Here is a 19,576-nt window from a genome sequence, read left to right as displayed (position 1 = left end):
AATTTGCCAACGACACTGTGTTGATTGATCTAATCTCAAACAATAATGAGGTGGCTTACAGGGAAGAATTCATCTCTCTGACATAGTGGTGATCTTTCAAGAATCGATAGATTCTGGCATTGTACTGGATGACTGGAAAATTGCAAACGTTACTCTGCTATTTAAGAAGGGTGGGAGGCAGCAGAAAGGAAACTATAGACCTGCTGGCCTGACATCAGTGTTTGGGAAGTTGTTGTAATTGTTAGGGATGAGATTACGGAGTACCTGGAGGCACATGACAAAATAGGCCAAAACTAGCATGGTTTCCTGAAAGGCAAATCCTGTCTGACTAACCTACTGCAATTTTCTGAGGAAATTACAAGCATGGTAGACAAAGGAGATGCAGTAGATGTAGTGTACTTGGATTTTCAGAAGGCATTTGACAAGGTGCCACACATGAGGCTGTTTAGCAAGATAAGATCCCTTGGAATTACAGTGAAGTTACCAGCATGGGTGGAGCATTGGCTGATCAGCAGAAAACAGAAAGTAGGAATAAAGGGAACCTATTCTGGCTGGCTGGCAGTTACCAGTGGAGTTCCACAGGGGTCGGTGTTGGAATCGCTGCTTTTTACGCTATGTGTCAGTGATGTGGACTATGGGATTAATGGATTTGTGGCTAAATTTGCTGCTACAAAGATAGGTAGAAGAGTGGGTAGTGTTGAGGAAACAGCGAGCCTGCAGTGAGACTTAGATAGCTTAGAGGAATGGGCAAGGAAGTGGCAAATGAAATGCAATGTTGGAAAGTGTGTGGTCATGCACTTTGGTGGAAGAAATAAACGGGCAGACTATTATTTAGATGGGAAACGAATTCAAATGCAGAGATACAAAGGGACTAGGGAGTTCTTGTGCAGGATACCCAAAAGGTTAACCTCCGGGTTGAGTCAGTGGTGAAGAAGGCAAATGCAATGTTGGCATTCATTTCTAGAGATATAAAATATAAGAGCAGGGATGTGATGTTGAGGCTCCATCAGGCACTCTTGAGACCACACTTGGAGTATTGTGTGCAGTTTTGGGCTCCTTATTTTAGAAAGGATGTACTGACATTGGAGAGGGTTCACAGAAGTTTCACGAGAATGGTTCCAGGAATGAAAGGGTTACTGTATGAGGAACATCTGGCAGCTCTTGGGCTCTAGTCCCTGGAGTTCAGGAGAATGAGGGGGGATCTCATAGAAACATTCTGAATGTTAAAAGGCCTGAACAGATTAGATATGGCAGTTATTTCCCATGGTAGGGGAGTCTAGGACAAGAGGGCATGTCTTCAGGATTGAAGGACGTCCATTTAGAACAGAGATGCGGAGAAATTACTTTAGTCAGAGGGTGGCAAATCTGTGGAATTTGTTGCCACAAGCGGCTGTGGAGGCAAAGTCATTGGGTGCATTTAAGGCAGAGATAGATAGTTTCTTGATTAGTCAGGGCATCAAAGGATATGGGGAGAAGGCAGAGGAGTGGGGATGTCTGGAAGAATTGGTTCAGCCCATAATTGAATGGCAGGGCGGACTTGATGGGCTGAATGGCCTACTTCTGCTCCTATATCTTGGTCTTATGTGTCAAGAAAACAACCTCACCCTCAATATCACAAAAACAAAGGAGTTGGTTATGGACTACAGGAGGAATGGAGACAGGTAACCCCTGTTGACATCAATGGATCTAGGGTTGAGAGGGTAAACACCTTTAAGTTCCTCAGCACCCGCATCACTGAGGACCTCACGTGGTCTGTGCACACCAGCCGCGTGGTGAAAATAGCACAACAGCACCTCTTTCACCTCAGATGGTTGAGGAAATTTGGTACAGGCCCCCAAATCCAAAGAACTATCTACAGGGGCACAGTTGAGAGCATCCTGACTGGCTGCATGACTGCCTGGTCATGGGAACTGTACTTCCCTCAATTGCAGGACTCTGCAGAGAGTGGTGTGGACTTCCCATGATTCAGGACGTTTACAAGGACAGGTGTGAAAAGGGAACCCATAGGATCATTGGAGACCCGAGTCACCCCAACCACAATCTATTCTAGCTTTTATCATCTGGGAAATTGTACCACAGCATAAAAGCCAGGACCAACAGGCTCCGGGACAACTTCTTCCACCAGGCCATCAGACTGATTAACTCGCAAACACGAGGAATTCTGCAGATGCTGGAAATTCAAGCAACACTATGTTACATTGACTGTTCTATTGATTATATATTATTATATGTAGCCCCCCTGGCCAGCCTCAGGGTCGCTCGGCTCGTTGTCGTCTAGGGAAACAGCCCTCGGCCCCGCCAAACTGGGTAATTAGTTTGTGTGGATGCTGTGTGATGTACCCCACCCCGCTCAAATAATGGACAATACACCAGATATGATTAAATGATTTACAGTTTATAGATATTACTGGAAATATATAATTAATAGAGAATAAAATATAAAAGGAAAATAAAAGGTGCCACACTTATCAAAGTTCAATCTCTTCGTGCACAAACAGTTGGAGCTCAGGACCCTTCTTCTTCACCCTGCCGAACACCCCGGTCGGGGTCCGACCCCATTAGCGGACTCACAGCACCTGGTCCATCCTCTGTCTCTCTCTCCCGCCTTCTGCCCCCAAACCCCGCGCATACCATATCTTACAGACACACCAAAAGCATAACAACTATCCCAATTGGTTTGTAACATCTTCTTACCAGTAACATGATCCAAACAAACTGCTAGTGGGAGGACTTTCTCAGCAGTTAACATAACAAAGAAGCCATTTTAATTAGACTACGCAGTGACATAAAAAAAAGAAACCCCTTACATATAAATTACTATGATTGCACATTGCATATTTAGACAGAGACATAATGTAGAGATTTTTACTCCTCATGTATGTGAAGGATGTAAGCAATAAAGTCAATTCAATTCAATGCAGTCACAAAGCTTGTGGTTGAGCACCACATTTCCACAACTGCCTTGTCAGTCCACGGCCACGCACATAGACTGGACTCAGAAAAGCCAGCCAGTATGAAAGCTGAGTTTGCTAACGTGGAAATGCATGGCATTGTCCACAGATCCCAGATGGGTGACAGATGACATATATTGTTCATAATAGAAACAGCACTGCATAATTCACAAACACGGTCATTGAGTTGTTGTGTTCACTTTAAGAGTTGGTGTCTGATGTAATGACTTCAGTGTAAAGAGACTGTTTTTGCTTTGTTCTCAAAAGAAGTAAAGCACTGCGATTTTTGTTAAGCACGTAAAACGACTCTCGTATGACTTATTCACAAAATCCTACACCGTGACTTACGAAAGCAAACATTCGATACGCCTTCTTCACCATCCCATTGACCTGTGTTGCCACTTTCAGGGGAAAATGGAGCTTACCGTAAGGGCTCTGTTCGCCAACATTCCTTAGTGCCCTGTCATTTACTACACATCTCCTGCTGCAATTTGACTTACCAACGACACAGATAATAGTTGGCACAGTTAGCAGTGCAGACAGAAGCAGGACACTTCAGCGACATGGATAGATTGAACAAATAGACAAAACTATGACAAAGGGATTTGAAGTGTGCAAGTTCAAAGTATCCACATTGAATATGGAAACTGTGGTACATATTGCATCTGAAAAGGTAACAAGCTAATGGGGCACTTAGCTTAAGAGTTGAGAAGTAACGTTGCAGCTGTGTAAGACTTTGATTAGGCTGCACAAGAGTATTATGTGCAATTCTGGTCACCCCATTACATACAGGAAAAGCATGAAGGCTTTGGAGAGAATACAGAAGAGTTCAATCAGGATGCTGCCTGGGTTAGAGGGGATGGGTTATAAGGAGAGGTTGGAATAACTTGGATTGTTTTCTGGGTAGTTGGAGGTTGGGGGAGAAACAGTAGAGGTTTATAAAATTCTGCGAGGCATGGAGTAGGTCATTAGGGTCAAAATGTCAAATACCAGACAACATGCAGTTAAGATGGGGGAGAGCGAATTTAAAAGAGATGTGTGGGACAATTTTTTATACAAAGAGTGGTGGGTGGCTGGAGAGGGCTGTTTGGGGGTGTTGATGGAGGCAACTGTGATAAGCAGCTTTCAGAAAGGTATCAATCTGCTGGTGTTCTAAATGCAGGGAGGTCGAGAGAGCTGGGGATTTGGGGAAGTTTGTAGATTAATAGAATAACACAGTAAGTAAAGGAAATAATAATCTACTAAAACGTGGGACTTCGCATCCAAGGTTAAATCTTTGCTGAAGTACCGTGCCCCTCTCTTGGATCAGTATGCTGATTCATCGATTTCAAAAGTTAAGAGAGAACGAATAATTACAGACATAAGGATTGTATCTATTGGAATTCAGAAGGTGAATAAGTTGCCTTATTGAAGCTTTCATGATATTTTGGAGGTCAATTCTGATGATATCAGAAATGATCTGGCAAGTGTGGATTGGAACAGGTTGTTTTCTGGCAAAGGTGTACTTAGAAAGTGGGAGATCTTCAAAAATAAAATTTTGAGCATACAAGGTTTGTATGTGCCTGTCAGAATAAAAGATAAAGATAATAAGTGGAGAGAACCTTGGTTTTTCAAGAGATATTGAGGCCCTAGTTAAGAGAAAAAAGGAGGTGCTTAGCAGGTATAGGCAGATAGGAACAAATGAGGTGCTTATGGAGTACAAGAATTACAAGAGAACACTTAAGAAAGAAATCAGGAAGGCTAAAAGAAGGCATGAAGTTGCTCTAGCAGACAAGGTGAAGGAGACTCCTAAGAGATCCTACAGGTATGTGAAGAGCAAAAGGATTGAAAGGGACAAAACTGGTCCTCTGGAAGACCAGAATGATAATCCATGTGTGGAACCAAAAGAGTTGGGGGGTAAGATCAAAAATGCGTTCTTTGCATCTGTATTTACTCAGGAGACGGATTGAGTCTATAGAAGTGAGGGAAAGCAGTATCGACTTCATGGACCCTGTACAGGTTACAGAGGAGGAGGTGTTTGCTACCCTGAGGCAAATCAGGGTGGATAAATCCCTGGAGCCTGACAAGGTGTTCCGTTAGTTCCTATGGGAGGCAAGTAGAACATAGAACATAGAATAGTACAGCACGTTACAGGCCCTTCGGCCCACAATGTTGCGCTGACCCTCAAACCCTGCCTCCCATATAACCCCCCCCCAACTTAAATTCCTCCATATACCTGTCTAGTAGTCTCTTAAACTTCACTAGTGTATCTGCCTCCACCACTGACTCAGGCAGTGCATTCCACTCACCAGCCACTCTCTGAGTAAAAAACCTTCCTCTATTATCCCCCTTGAACTTCCCACCCCTTACCTTAAAGCCATGTCCTCTTGTATTGAGCAGTGGTGCCCTGCGGAAAAGGCGTTGGCTATCCACTCTATCTATTCCTCTTAATATCTTGTACACCTCTATCATGTCTCCTCTCATCCTACTTCTTTCCAAGGAGTAAACCCTAGCTCCCTTAATCTCTGATCATAATGCATACACTCTAAACCAGGCAGCATCCTGGTAAATCTCCTCTGTACCCTTTCCAATGTTTCCACATCCTTCCTATGGTGAGGCGACCAGAACTGGACACAGTACTCCAAGTGTGGCCTAACCGTAGTTTTATAGAGCTGCATTATTACATCATGACTCTTAAACTCTATCCCTCGACTTAGGAAAGCCAACACCCCATAAGCTTTCTTAACTACCCTATCTACCTGTGAGGTAACTTTCAAGGATCTCTGGACATGTACCCCCAGATCCCTCTGCTCCTCCACACTACCAAGTATCCTGCCATTTACTTTGCACTCTGACTTGGAGTTTGTCCTTCCAAAGTGTATCACCTCACACTTCTCTGGGTTGAACTGCATCTGCCACTTCTCAGCCCACTTCTGCATCCTATCAATGTCTCTATGCAATCTTCGACAATCCTCTACACTATCCACAATACCAACCTTTGTGTCATCTGCAAACTTGCCAACCCACCCTTCTACCCCCACATCCAGGTCGTTAATAAAAATCACAAAAAGTAGAGGTCCCAGAACAGATCCTTGTGGGACACCACAAGTCACAATCATCCAATCTGAATGTACTCCCTCCACCACCACCCTCTGCCTTCTGCAGGCAAGTCAATTCTGAATCCACCCAGCCAAACTTCCCTGGATCCCATGCCTTCTGACTTTCTGAATAAGCCTACCGTGTGGGACCTTGTCAAATGCCTTACTAAAATCCATGTAGATTACATCCACTGCACTACCCTCATCTATATGCCTGGTCACCTCCTCAAAGAACTCTATCAGACATGTTAGACACGATCTGCCCTTCACAAAGCGATGCTGGCTGTCCCTGATCAGACCATGATTCTCTAAATACCCATAGATCCTATTTCTAAGAATCTTTTCCAACAGCTTTCCCACCACAGACGTAAGGCTCACTGGTCTATAATTACCCGGACTATCCCTACTACCTTTTTTGAACAAGGGGACAACATTCGCCTCCCTCCAATCCTCTGGTACCATTCCCGTGGGCAACGAGGACATAAAGATCATAACCAGAGGCTCAGCAATCTTTTCCCTCACCCCGTGGAGCAGCCTGGGGAATATTCCGTCAGGCCCCGGGGACTTATCCATCCTAATGTATTTTAACAACTCCAACACCTCCTCTGCCTTAATATCAACATGCTCCAGAACATCATCCTGACTCATATTGTCCTCACCATCATCAAGTTCCCTCTCATTGGTGAATACCAAAAAGAAGTATTCATTGAGGACCTCACTCACTTCCACGGCCTCCAGACACATCTTCCCAGCTTTATCTCTAATTGGTCCAACCTTCACTCCTGTCATCCTTTTGTTCTTCACATAATTGAAGAATGCCTTGGGGTTTTCCTTTACCCTACTCGCCAAGGCCTTCTCATGCCCCCTTCTTGCTCTTCTCAGCCCTTTCTTAAACCTTTCCTAAACCTCATGTATGCTAGTATAGAAATTATTGGGGCCCTAGCAGAGATATTTAAAACATCCTTAGTGACAGGAGAGGCACTAGAGGATTATTCCGCTGTTTCAAAAAGGCTCTAAACAGAAACCAAAAAATTATAGGCCAGGGAGTCTGACAATCAGTAGTGGCAAAGTTATTGGAAGATATTCCGAGGGACAAGATATATAAGTATTTGGATAGACCTGGACTAATTAAGGATAGTCAGTATGGCTCAGTGCATAGTAGGTCATGTCTAACCAATCTTTTGGAGTTTTTAGAAACATAGAAAACCTACAGCACAGTACAGTCCTTTCAGCCCACAAAGCTGTGCCGAACACGTCCTTACATTAGAACTACCTAGGCTTACCCATAGCTCTCTATTTTTCTAAGCTCCATGTACCTGTCCAGGAGTCTCTTAAAAGACCCAATCATATCTGCCTCCACCACCACCACCGGCAGCCCATTCCACGCACTGACCACTCTCTGCGCAAAAAACTTACCCCTGACATCTCCTCTATACCTACTTCCAAGCACCTTAAAACAATGCCCTTCCATGCTAGTCATTTCAGCCCTGGGAAAAAGCCTTTGACTATCCACATGATCAATGCCTCTCATTATCTTGTACACCTCTATCAGGTCACCTCTCATGCTCTGTCGCTCCAAGGAAAAAAGGTTGAGTTCACTCAAGCAACACACATAAAAGTTGCTGGTGAATGCAGCAGGCCAGGCAGCATTTATAGGAAGAGGTACAGTGGCCTGCTGCGTTCACCAGCAACTTTTATGTGTGTTGCTTGAAATTCCAGCATCTGCAGATTTCCTCATATTTGAGTTCACTCAACCTATTCGCATAAGGCATGGTCCCCAATCCAGGCAACATCCTTGTAAATCTCCTCTGCACCCTTTCTAGGGTTTCCATATCCTTCCTGTAGTGAGGCGACCAGAACTGAGCGCAGTACTCCAAGTGGGGTCTGACCAGGGTCCTATATAGCTGCAACATTGCCTCTCGGCTCTTAAACTCAATCCCACGATTGATGAAGGCCAATGCACCGTATGCCTTCTTAACCAGTCAACCTGCATAGCTGCTTTGAGTGTCCTATGGAGTCGGACCCCAAGATCCCCTGATCCTCCACACTGCCAAGAGTCTTACCATTAATGCCATATTCTGCCATTATATTTGACCTACCAAAATGAACCACCTCTCACTTATCTGGGTTGAACTCCATCTGCCACTTCTCAGCCCAGTTTTGCATCATAGCAATGTCCTGTTGTAACCTCTGACAGCCCTCCACACTATCCACAACACACCCAACCTTTGTGTCATCAGCAAACTTACTAACCCATCCCTCCACTTCCTCATCCAGGTCATTTATAAAAATCACAAAGAGTAGGGGTCCCAGAACAGATCCCTGAGGCACACCACTGGTCACCAACCTCCATGCAGAATATGACCCATCTACAACCACTCTTTGCCTTCTGTGGGCAAGTCAGTTCTGGATCCACAAAGCAAGGTCCCCTTGGATCCCATGCCTCCTTACTTTCTCAATAAGCCTTGCATGAGGTATCTTATCAAATACCTTGCTGAAATCCATATACACTACATCTACAGCTCTACCTTCATCAATGTGTTTAGTCACATCCTCAAAAAATTCAATCAGACTCGTAAGGCACGACCTGCCTTTGACAATGTCATGCTGACTATTCCTAATCATATTATGTCTCTCCAAATGTACAGAAATCCTGCCTTTCAGGATCTTCTCCATCAACTTACCAACCACTGAAGTAAGACTCACTGGTCTATAATTTCCTGGGCTATCTCTACTCCCTTTCTAGAATAAGGGAATAACATTGGCAACCCTCCAATCCTCCAGAACCTCTCTTGTCCTCATTGATGATGCAAAGATCATTGCCAGAGGCTCAGCAATCTCTTCCCTTGCCTCCCACAGTAGCCTGGGGTACATCACATCCAGTCCCGGTGACTTATCCAACTTGATGCTTTCCGAAAGCTCCAAAACATCCTCTTCCTTAATATCTACATGCTCAAGCTTTTCAGTCCACTGCAAGTCATCCCTATAATCACCAAGATCCTTTTTGTAGTGAATACTGAAGCAAAGTACTCATTAAGTACCTCTGCTGTCTCCTCCTGTTCCATACACACTTTTCCACTGTCACACTTGATTGGTCCTTTTCCCTCACATCTTATCCTCTTGCTCTTCACATACCTGTAGAATGCCTTGGGGTTTTCCTTAATCCTGTCCGCCAAGGCCTTCTCATGGCCCCTTCAAGCTCTCCTAATTTCATTCTTAAGCTCCTTCCTGCTAGCCTTATAATCTTCTAGATCACCATCATTACCTCATTTTTTGAACCTTTTGTAAGCTCTTCTTTTCTTCTTGACTAGATTTACAACAGCCTTTGTACACCACGGTTCCTGTACCCTACCATCCTTTCCCTGTCTCATTGGAACACACCTATGCAGAACCCCATGCAAATATCCCCTGAACATTTGCCACATTACTTTACTTAATGTTGATGCTAAGATCCTATCTAAAGTTTTGGCCTGTAGGATTGAAAATATTTTACCACCTGTCATTTCTGATAATCAGACTGGATTTATCAAAAATCGATTTTCTCATTTTAATATTCATTGTTTATTAAGTATTATCTATTCTCCTTCTAAGGAGATATCAGAATGTGTGGTGTCCCTAGACGCTGAGAAGGCTTTTAACCATATAACCATATAACAATTACAGCACGGAAACAGGCCGTCTCGGCCCTTCTAGTCCATGCCGAACTCTTACTCTCACCTAGTCCTACCAACCTGCACTCAGTCCATAACCCTCCATTCCTTTCCTGTCCATATATCTATCCAATTTAACTTAAAACAACAACATCAAACCTGCCTCAACCACTTTTGCTGGAAGCTCGTTCCACACAGCTACCACTCACTGAGTAAAGAAGTTCTCCCTCATGTTACCCCTAAACTTTTGCCCTTTAACTCTCAACTCATGTCCTCTTGTTTGAATGTCCCCCACTTTCAATGGAAAAAGCCTATCCATATCAACTCTATCTATCCCCCCCTCATAATTTTAAATACCTCTATCAAGTTCCCCCCTCTACCTTCTACGCTCCAAAGAATGAAGACCTAACTTGTTCAACCTTTCTCTGTACTTAAGAGATGAAAGCCAGGCAACAGTCTAGTAAATCTTCTCTGTACTCTCTCAATTTTATTGACATCTTTCCTATAATTTGGTGACCAGAACTGTACACAACACTTCAAATTTGGCCTCACCAATGCCTTATACAATTTCGACATTACATCCCAACTCCTATACTCAATGCTCTGATTTATAAAGGCCAGCATACCAAAAGCTTTCTTCACCACCCTATCCACATGAGATTCCACCTTCAGGGAAATATGCACCATTATTCCTAGATCCCTCTGGTCTACTGCATTCTTCAATGCCCTACCATTTACCATGTATGTCCTATTTTGATTAGTGCTACCAAAATGTAGCACCTCACATTTTTCAGCATTAAACTCCATCTGCCATCTTTCAGCCCACTCTTCTAACTGGCCTAAATCTCTCTGCAAGCTTTGAAAACCTACTTCATTATCCACAACTCCACCTATCTTAGTATCATCTGTATACTTACTAATCCAATTTACCACCCCATCATCCAGATCATTAATATATATGACAAACAACATTGGACCCAGTACAGATCCCTGAGGCACACCGCTAGACACCGTCCTCCAATCTGCCACACAGTTATCCACCACTACTCTCTGGCATCTCCATCCAGCCACTGCTGAATCCATTTTACTACTTTGATATTAATGCCTAACGATCGAACCTTCCTAACTAACCTTCCATGTGGAACCTTGTCAAAGGCCTTACTGAAGTCCATATAGACAACATCCACTGCTTTACCCTCATCAACTTTCCTAGTAACCTCATCAAAAAATTCAATAAGATTTGTCAAACATGACTTTCCACACACAAATCCATGTTGACTGTTCCTAATCAGACCCTGTCTATCCAGATAATTATATATACCATCTCTAAGAATACTTTCCATCAATTTACCCACCACTGACATCAAACTCACAGGCTGATAATTGCCAGGTTTACTCTTAGAACCCTTTTTAAACAATGGAACCATATGAGCAATACACCAATCCTCCAGCACCATCCCTGTTTCTAATGACATTTGAAATATTTCTGTCAGAGCTCCTGCTACTTCCACACTAATTACCCTCAAGGTCCTAGGGAATATCTTGTCCAGACCCGGAGACTTATCCACTTTTATATTCCTTAGAAGCGCCAGTATTTCCTCTTCTTTAATTGTCATACTTTCCATAACTACCCTTCTTGTTTCCTTTACCTTACGCAATTCAATATCCTTCTCCTTAGTGAATACTGAAGAAAAGAAATTGTTCAAAATCTCCCCTATCTCTTTTGGCTCCGCACATAGCCATCCACTCTGATTCTCTAAGGGACCAATTTTATCCTTCACTATCCTTTTGCTATTAATATAACTGTAAAAACCCTTTGGATTTATTTTCACCTTACTTGCCAAAGCAGCCTCTTATCTTCTTTTAGCTTTTCTAATTTCTTTCTTAAGATTCTTTTTACATTCTTCATATTCCTCGAGCACCTCATTAACTCCAAGCTGCCTATAATTATTGTAGCTCCCTCTCTTTTTCTGAAGCAGGTTTCCAATATCCCTTGAAAATCATGGCTCTCTCAAACGTTTAACCTTTCCTTTCAACCTAACAGGAACATAAAGATCCTGTACTCTCAAAATTTCACCTTTAAATGACCTCCAGTTCTCTATTACATCCTTCCCATAAAACAAATTGTCCCAATCCACTCTTTCAAATCCTTTCGCATCTCCTCAAAGTTAGCCTTTCTCGAATCAAAAATCTCAACCCTGGGTCCAGCCCTATCCTTCTTCATAATTATATTGAAACTAATGGTATTGTGATCACTGGACCCGAAGTGCTCCCCAACACATACCTCTGTCACCTGCCCTATCTCATTCCCTAACAGGAGATCCGACACTGCCCCTTCTCTAGTTGATACCTCTATGTATTGCTGCAAAAAACTACCTTGCACACATTTGACAAACTCCAAACCATCCAGCCCTTTAACAGAATGGGCTTCCCAGTCTATGTGTGGAAAATTAAAATCTCCCACAATCACAACCTTGTGCTTACTACAAATATCTGCTATCTCCTTACAAATTTGCTCCTCCAATTCTCGGTCCCCATTAGGTGGTTTATTATACACCCCTATATGCGTCACTACACCTTTCCCATTCCTCAATTCCACCCAAATAGCCTCCCTAGACGAGTCCACTAATCTATCCTGCCAGAGCACCACTGTAATATTTTCTCTGACAAGCAATGCAACACCTCCCCCTCTTGCCCCTCTTATTCTATCACACCTGAAGCAACAAAATCCTGGAATATTTAGTTGCCAATCACACCCCTCCTGCAACCATGTTTCACTAATAGCTACAACATCATATTTCCAGGTATCGATCCATGCTCTAAGCTCACCCACCTTTCCTAAAATGCTCCTAGTGTTAAAATAGATGCATTTAAGAAACTCTCCACCTCTTACTCTCTGTTTATCCTTAATGGAGCTTTGTAATCTTTTTCTTCCTTCTCCCCTACATCTTTGGTCTGAGTGCTCCCGATCTCTGTCCCCTGCCTATCCTCCCTCAGATACTGTCTACTAGCTTTCTCTATTTGTGAACTAACCTCCTTTCTCCTACTCCTTTCAATTTGATTCCCACCCCCCAACCATTCTAGTTTAAAGTCACCTCAGTAGCCCTCGCAAATCTCCCCACCAAGATACTGGTCCCCCTAGGGTTCAAGTGCAACCTGTCCTTTTAGCACAGGTCAAAAAAGCCCGTCCTTTTTGACAGAGTTGAATGGAATTATTTATTTGAAATTGTAGAAAAATTCAATTTTGGACCTGATTTCATTCAATGGATTAAATTACTTTACTTAGCTCCCTCCGCAAGGGTTATCACTAATTCTCAGAACTCCAAACCATTTAAGCTGCAACATGGCACCAAACAAGGCTGCCCATTGAGTCCTTTGCTTTTTGATCTGGCCTTAGAACCCTTAGCCATAGCCTTTCGAGAATCTAATGATATCACTGGTATTTTAAGGAGAGGCACTATCTACAAAGTTTTGCTTTATTGCTCTGTATTTCTAATATTGAGACTTTGTTATCCCATGTGCTTTCTTTACTCTCCTGTTTTAGCCAGTTCTCAGGTTATAAACTGAATTTACATAAGAGTGAACTTTTTCCTTTGAATAATTGGATATCAACTAATTCTAACCTTCCTTTTAAAATTGTAAAAAACCAATTTACTTACTTAGGTATAACAATTACTAAAAATAATAAGTGCTTATTTAAAGTAAATTTTTTTACCCTATTGAATTATGTAAAAAGGACACTATCAAATTAGTCACGTCTTTCATTATCATCGATTGGTCGAATTAACTCTATTAAAATGAATATTTTACCTAAATTTATATATCTTTTTCAGGCATTACCTGTTTTTATTCCTAAATCTTTTTTGATTCTCTTGATTCTATGATATCATATTATATAATATGGAAAAATAAGCATTCTAGACTAAACAAAATTCATCTTCAGAAAGCTGAAAAGAATGGAGGGCTAACTATACCAAACTTTAGGTTTTATTATTGGGCACTTAATACACGGAATCTTACATTTTGTTTATATTACATTAATCATGAGGATTGTCCAATGTGGGTTTCTTTAGAAGCTAACTCTGTTAATAAATTTTCTATTATTTCTCTTCTTGGATCTTTACTTCCTTTATAACTGACTAAGTTAACTGACAATTTGGTAGTTAAACACACTATGAGAATTTGGGTACAATTTCAAAAATACTTTGGTTTATTGAGATTTTCTCTTTCAAGTCCCATTTTTTCTATCTATTTTTTAAAAATCTTCTATGATAGATGTGGCTTTTAAAGAATGGGATAGATTAGGTATTAAGTGCTTCCAGGATTTGTTTGTGGAGGGAAGTCTCCTTTCATTTGAGCAATTGTCAGCTAAATATAGCTTACCCAAAACTCACTTTTTTCGATACCTACAAATTAGAGAATTTTTATGGTCTCAAATATGTACATTTCCTAAAAGTCCTGATAAGAACCTACTAGATGTAATTTTTAATTTGAAACCTTTTTATAATGGATCTATATCTAATATTTATAATATGCTGCAGGGAATGAGAAGTGTTCCTTCAGATAAAATTAAAAATCTTTGGGAACAAGATTTACAGACTTCAATTTCTGAGGAAACTTGGAATGAAATTTTTAAATTGGTTAACACTTCATCGTTATGCGCTCACCACTCTCTCCTACAATTTAAAGTGGTCCATAGGGTCCACATGACCAAGGATAAGTTGTCTCGCTTTTACTTGGATATATCTCTTTATTGTGATAAATGTAATAGATTAGATTATGAGAACACTCAGTCCTCTTTTATTGTCATTTAGAAATGCATACATGCATTAGGAATGATACAATGTTCCTCCAGAGTGATATCACAGAAAACAGGACAAACCAAAGACTAACACTGACAGAACCACATAATTTTAACATGTAGTTACAGCAGTGCAAAACAATACCATAATTTGATAAAGAACAGACCATAGGCACGGTAAAAAAAAATCTCAAGTCCCGATCGACTCCCGAGTCCCCGATAGCAGGCGGCAAAAGGGAGAAACTCCCTGCCATAAACCTCCAAGGCACCGACAACTGCCGATGCCTTGGAAGCAGCCGACCACAGCCGACACTGAGTCTGTCCGTCCGAAAACTTCGAGTCTCTGACCAGCCCCTCCGATACAGTCTCCCGAGTGCCATCCTCTGCCGAGTGCCTTCAACCTAGCCCCGGCCGCCGAAACAAGCAAAGCTGAGGATCCGGGTCCTTCTGCTCCAGAGATTCCGGTTACCACACAGTAGCAGCGGCAGCGAAGCGGAAATTTCAGAAGTTTCTCCAGATGTTCCTCCATATTCTCACGTCTGTCTCCATCAAATCAGAATTGTGCACGGTCCCTTACTTGACAGATTACAGATGTCATTCACCGGAGAGGCCGCGTGTGCTGCGTCGTGCTGCCATCTTCTCCTCCTCCTCCTAATGGAGAAGCTTCACTTATTCATGTTTTGGACATGCCCGAGTCTTGGAAAATATTGGAAAGAAGTATTTCAAACCTTCTCGGTACTTTTTAAAGTAAATTTTAAGCCTAATCCTTTGACTGCTTTATTTGGTATTGTTGGAGGAAAGGATACTATTTTGGAAAAATCTGATTTGCACATTTTGGCTTTTTTTTCTCTTATGGCTAGGAGGGCGCTCTTGCTTAAATGGAAAGATGCGGTCCCGCCCACTCACGTTCAATGACTGGGATGTGATGTCATGTTTAAATTTAGAGAAGATTCGGTGTTCAATTTCTGAATCTAATCAAGACTTTCAAACATTGTGGGGACCTTTTTTGAACTATTTTCAAAATCTTTGATTTGCCATTAAAGCACAGGTGGTGGCTAACAATATACTTTTTTTTCCCTTTTTCTTCTTTACTAATCAGCTTCGGTCACGGTAGTGGATTAGATTTTTTTGCTATATAATAAATTTACTATATTGCAATATTATGAATTAATTAATTTGTATGAATATAGAGTAAGGAGTTTGTATGTGTGATTCAGTTTAATGTATTTGATATATTTCTTTTTTCTTGAACTCTGTATTCTCCTATGTAGAAAATTAATAAAAAATATTGAAAAAAAAAGAACATTTGAAAGGTTTCAATGAGATCCCTCCCCCCCCCCCCATCCTTCTAAATTACAGACCCAGAGGTATCAAATGTTCCTGGTGTGATAACCCTTTCATTCCTGGAATCATCCTTGTGAACCTCCTCTGAACCCTCCCCAATGCCAGCACATCTTTTCTTAGATGAGGAGCAGAAAACTGTTCACAATACTCAAGGTGAGGCCTCATCTGTGCCTTATAAAGCCTCAGCATCATATCCCTGCAGTGTGTCAATGCACCTCTGGAAGAACCAGAGGCACCTGCGATTCCTCCACTCATGAGCCAGGCAGCTCATCCAAGCTCCAGAAAGGCTTACAATGCCAGTCAAGTAAATTCTGGGGGGTGGGGGGGGGGGGGTCCCTGTGTAGAGTAATGTACAGTGGCCATAAAAAGTATTCCCCCACACCTTGGCATTTTCATGTTTTATTGTTTCACAACATTGAATCACAATGGATTTAGTATGGCTTTTCTGACACTGATCAACAGAAAAAGACTCTTTCGTGTCAAGGTGAGAACATATCTCTACAAAGTGATCTAAATTAATTACACATATAAAGGAAAAAATAATTGATTGCTTAAGTATTCACCCCCCCCTTTAATATGGCACACCAAATCAACACTGGTGCAATCAATTGCTTTTAAAAGTCACATAATGAGTTAAATGGAGATCTGTTTTTGGAGACCTGTGCGCAGTCAAGATGTTTCAATTGATAGTAGTAAAAATACACCAGAATCTACAAGGGTGAGTCAGTATCTTGGGAAAAACTACACCATGAAGACAAAAGAACACCCCAAGCAACTCGGCAAAAAGGTTATTGAGAAGCACAAGTCAGGAGATGGATACAAGAAAATTTCTAAGTCGTTGAAAATCTCTTGAAGTACAGTTAAGTCAATGGTGAAGAAATGGAAAGAATATGGCACAGCTGTAAACCTGCCTAGAGCTGGCCACCCTCAAAAACTGAGTGACTGTGCAAGAAGTGGACTAGTGAGGGAGGTCACCAAGTGACCTATGACAACTCTGGATGAGTTACAAGCTTCAGTGGCTCAGATGGGAGAGTCTGCACATACAACTGTTGCCTGTGTGCTTGACCAATCGAAGCTTTATGGGGGAGTGTCAAAGAGAAAACTGGTGTTGAAAAAAATTCACATGAAATCTCAGCTAGAGTTTGCCAGAAGGCACGTGAGAGACTCTGAAGTCAGCTGAAAGGAAGTTCTATGGTCTGATGCAACAGAAATTGAGCTTTTTAGCCATCGGACTGAATGCTATACAGTACTGGCGTAAGTCAAGCACCACACATCATCAAAAATACACCATCTCTACCATGAAGCATGGTGGTGGTTGCATCGTGCTGTGGGGATGCTTCACTGTAGCAGGCCCTGGAATGCTTGTGAAGGTAAAATGAATGCAGCAAATTACAGGGACATCCTAGAGGAAAACCTGATGCAGTCTGCAAGAGACTGTGGCTTGGGAGATTTGTTTTCCAGTAAGACCACGACCTCAAGCATAAAGACAAAGCTACACAGGAATGGCTTAAAAACAACAAAAGGTAATGTCTTGGAGTGGCCAAGTCAGAGTCCAGACTTCAATCCTATTGAGAACTTGTGACTAGATTTCCAAAAAGGGCTGTTCACTCATGATCCCCATGCAATCTGACAGAGCTTGAGCAGTTTTGTAAAGAAGAATGGGAGAAAATTGCAGTGTCCAGATGTGCAAAACTAAGCGAAACCTATCCACACAGACTCAAGGCTGCAATTGCTGCCAAAGGTGCATTTGCTAAATACTGACTCGAAGGGGGTCAGTATTTATGCAATCAAATATTTTTTGTTATATATTTGTAATTAATTTAGACTTCTTTGTAGATCTGTTTTCACTTTGACACGAAAGAGTCTTCTTCTGTTGATCAATGTCAAAAAAGTCAACTTAAATCCACTGTGATTCAATGTTGTAAAACAATAAAGCATGAAAACTGCCAAGGGAAATTGGTGAATACTTTTGGCACTGTAATCGGGAGAAATATACATAATTCACAACCACCAACACTGAGCTGTGGTTTCGCTTTAAGAGGCTGGTCAGATATGATAACATGGTTACAAAGAGAATTTTTGCATGTTTTTGTGTTTAGGTCTTGGAATTCAATGAAATAAGTTGTGAGTTTCATTAAACATAAAACACCTCACTTCATTTTATTTTTCGAAACTGACAAGGTGACCAGATCTGAACACAATATTCCAAGTATGGTCTAACCAGGCTTTTATAGAATTGCAATATTATCTTGAGAGAACAGTAAAGGTCAGGGAAACATGTAAGAAATGCTGGAGGAATTCGGCAGGTCAGGCAGCATCCGTGGAAAGGAATAAACAGTTGATGTTTCAGGCCAAAACTCTTCAACAGAACTGAAAAGGAAGAGAAACGAAGCTAGAATAAGAACATGGAAGAAGGGAAGGTGATAAGTGAAGGTAAGTAGTCAGGTGGGTGGGGGAGAGGGGATGAGGTGAGAAGCTGGGAGGTGACAGGTGGAAAAAGTAAAGGGCTGAAGAAGAGTGAATCTGATAGGAGAGTAGAGTGGACCATGGGAGAAAGGAAAGGAAGAGGGGCAACATGGTGAGGGGACAGGCAGGTAAGGAGAAGAGAAGAGTGTGGGGAGTGGAAGAACAGGACGGAGGAAGAGGAACAATTACCGGAAGTTAGAGAAATTGATGCTATCAGTTTAGAGGCTATCCAGACAGAACATGAGGTGTTGCTTCTCAGTCTGAGAGTAGAGGAGGCCATGGACTGATATGTCGGTATGGAATGGGGATTGGAATTAAAATAGTTGGCCTTCAGGAAATCCTGCTTTTTGTAGTTGGAGCGAATGTGCTCAACAAAGCAGTTCCCCCAATTTATGTTGGGTCTCACCAAGGTAGAGAAGGCCACATCAGGAATACCGGATACAGTAGCTGACTCCAACAGATTTTCAGGTGACGTGTTGCCTCACCTGGAGCCCTGAATGGAGGTAAGTGAAGAGGTGAATGGATAGGTGTAGCACTTTTGTCACTGGCAGAGGTAAGTGCCAGGAGGGAGATTAGTGAGGAAGGACAAATGGATAAAGGTATAATGGCAGGAGTGATCACTGTGGAAAGCAGAGGGTGGGATGGAAGGTAAAGACAAGAGGAATGAGGTCCCTGATAAGGAAGTGGGAAGATTGGGTAAGGATGGATAACTGGGAAATAGAGGAGATGTGGGTGAGGACAGCATCAATACTGGAGAAAGGGAAACACTTATTTTTGAACAAAAGGGACAATTACACTCACTTGTCCATACATTAAGATGTTCCTCCAACCAATTACCCCACTTTAAGGGATTCTTTATCTTGTAATTTCATGTTCTCATTATTTATTGCTACTTACTTACACTTGCATTGCACCACTCATTGTCTTCTGCATTCTGGTTGATCTTTCATTGATCCTGTTATAGTTACTATTCCATAGGTTTGCTGAGTATGCCCACAGGAAAATGAATCTCAGGGTTGTATATGGTGGCATATATGTACTTGGATAATAAGATTTACTTTGAACTTTGAAGGAGGATATCTCTGATGCTCTGGAAAGGAAAGCCTCATTCTGGGAACAGGTGCAGTAGAGACGAAGGTACTGAGAAATGGGAATAGTATTCTTACAGGTGACGGGTTGGCAACAGGTTTGGTTAAGATAGCTATGAGTTTCATTAGGTTTTTAATAGATCAGTGTTGGCTGGTGGAGCAGTGAGATCAGCGCCGGGCTCAAGAATGGAGATTCCCG

The 19,576-nt window shown here is 41.9% G+C and overlaps 1 protein-coding gene across 2 annotated transcripts in view; it reads left to right on the top strand.

Moving 5' to 3' along the window:
• Positions 1 to 3,244, top strand: part of LOC140188287 (lipoprotein lipase-like) — an 86,986-nt gene extending 83,742 nt beyond the window's left edge. Inside the window, exon 11 of one of the 2 annotated variants that reach the window (XR_011883257.1) lies at positions 1,932 to 1,977. Coding sequence is in view for 1 of the 2 variants with exons in the window: in XM_072244387.1 (XP_072100488.1) it covers positions 1,932 to 1,992 (61 nt within the window). In the remaining variant the exon portion in view is untranslated. Of the gene's footprint in view, positions 1 to 1,931 lie in introns of both variants that reach the window. The other variant, XM_072244387.1, reaches the window with a different exon arrangement.
• The last annotated feature ends 16,332 nt before the right edge of the window (positions 3,245 to 19,576 follow it).

The sequence above is a fragment of the Mobula birostris genome, chromosome 26 (assembly GCF_030028105.1).
Source record: "Mobula birostris isolate sMobBir1 chromosome 26, sMobBir1.hap1, whole genome shotgun sequence".
NCBI lineage: Eukaryota > Metazoa > Chordata > Chondrichthyes > Myliobatiformes > Myliobatidae > Mobula > Mobula birostris.
This window is presented reverse-complemented; position numbering and strand designations above follow the sequence as displayed.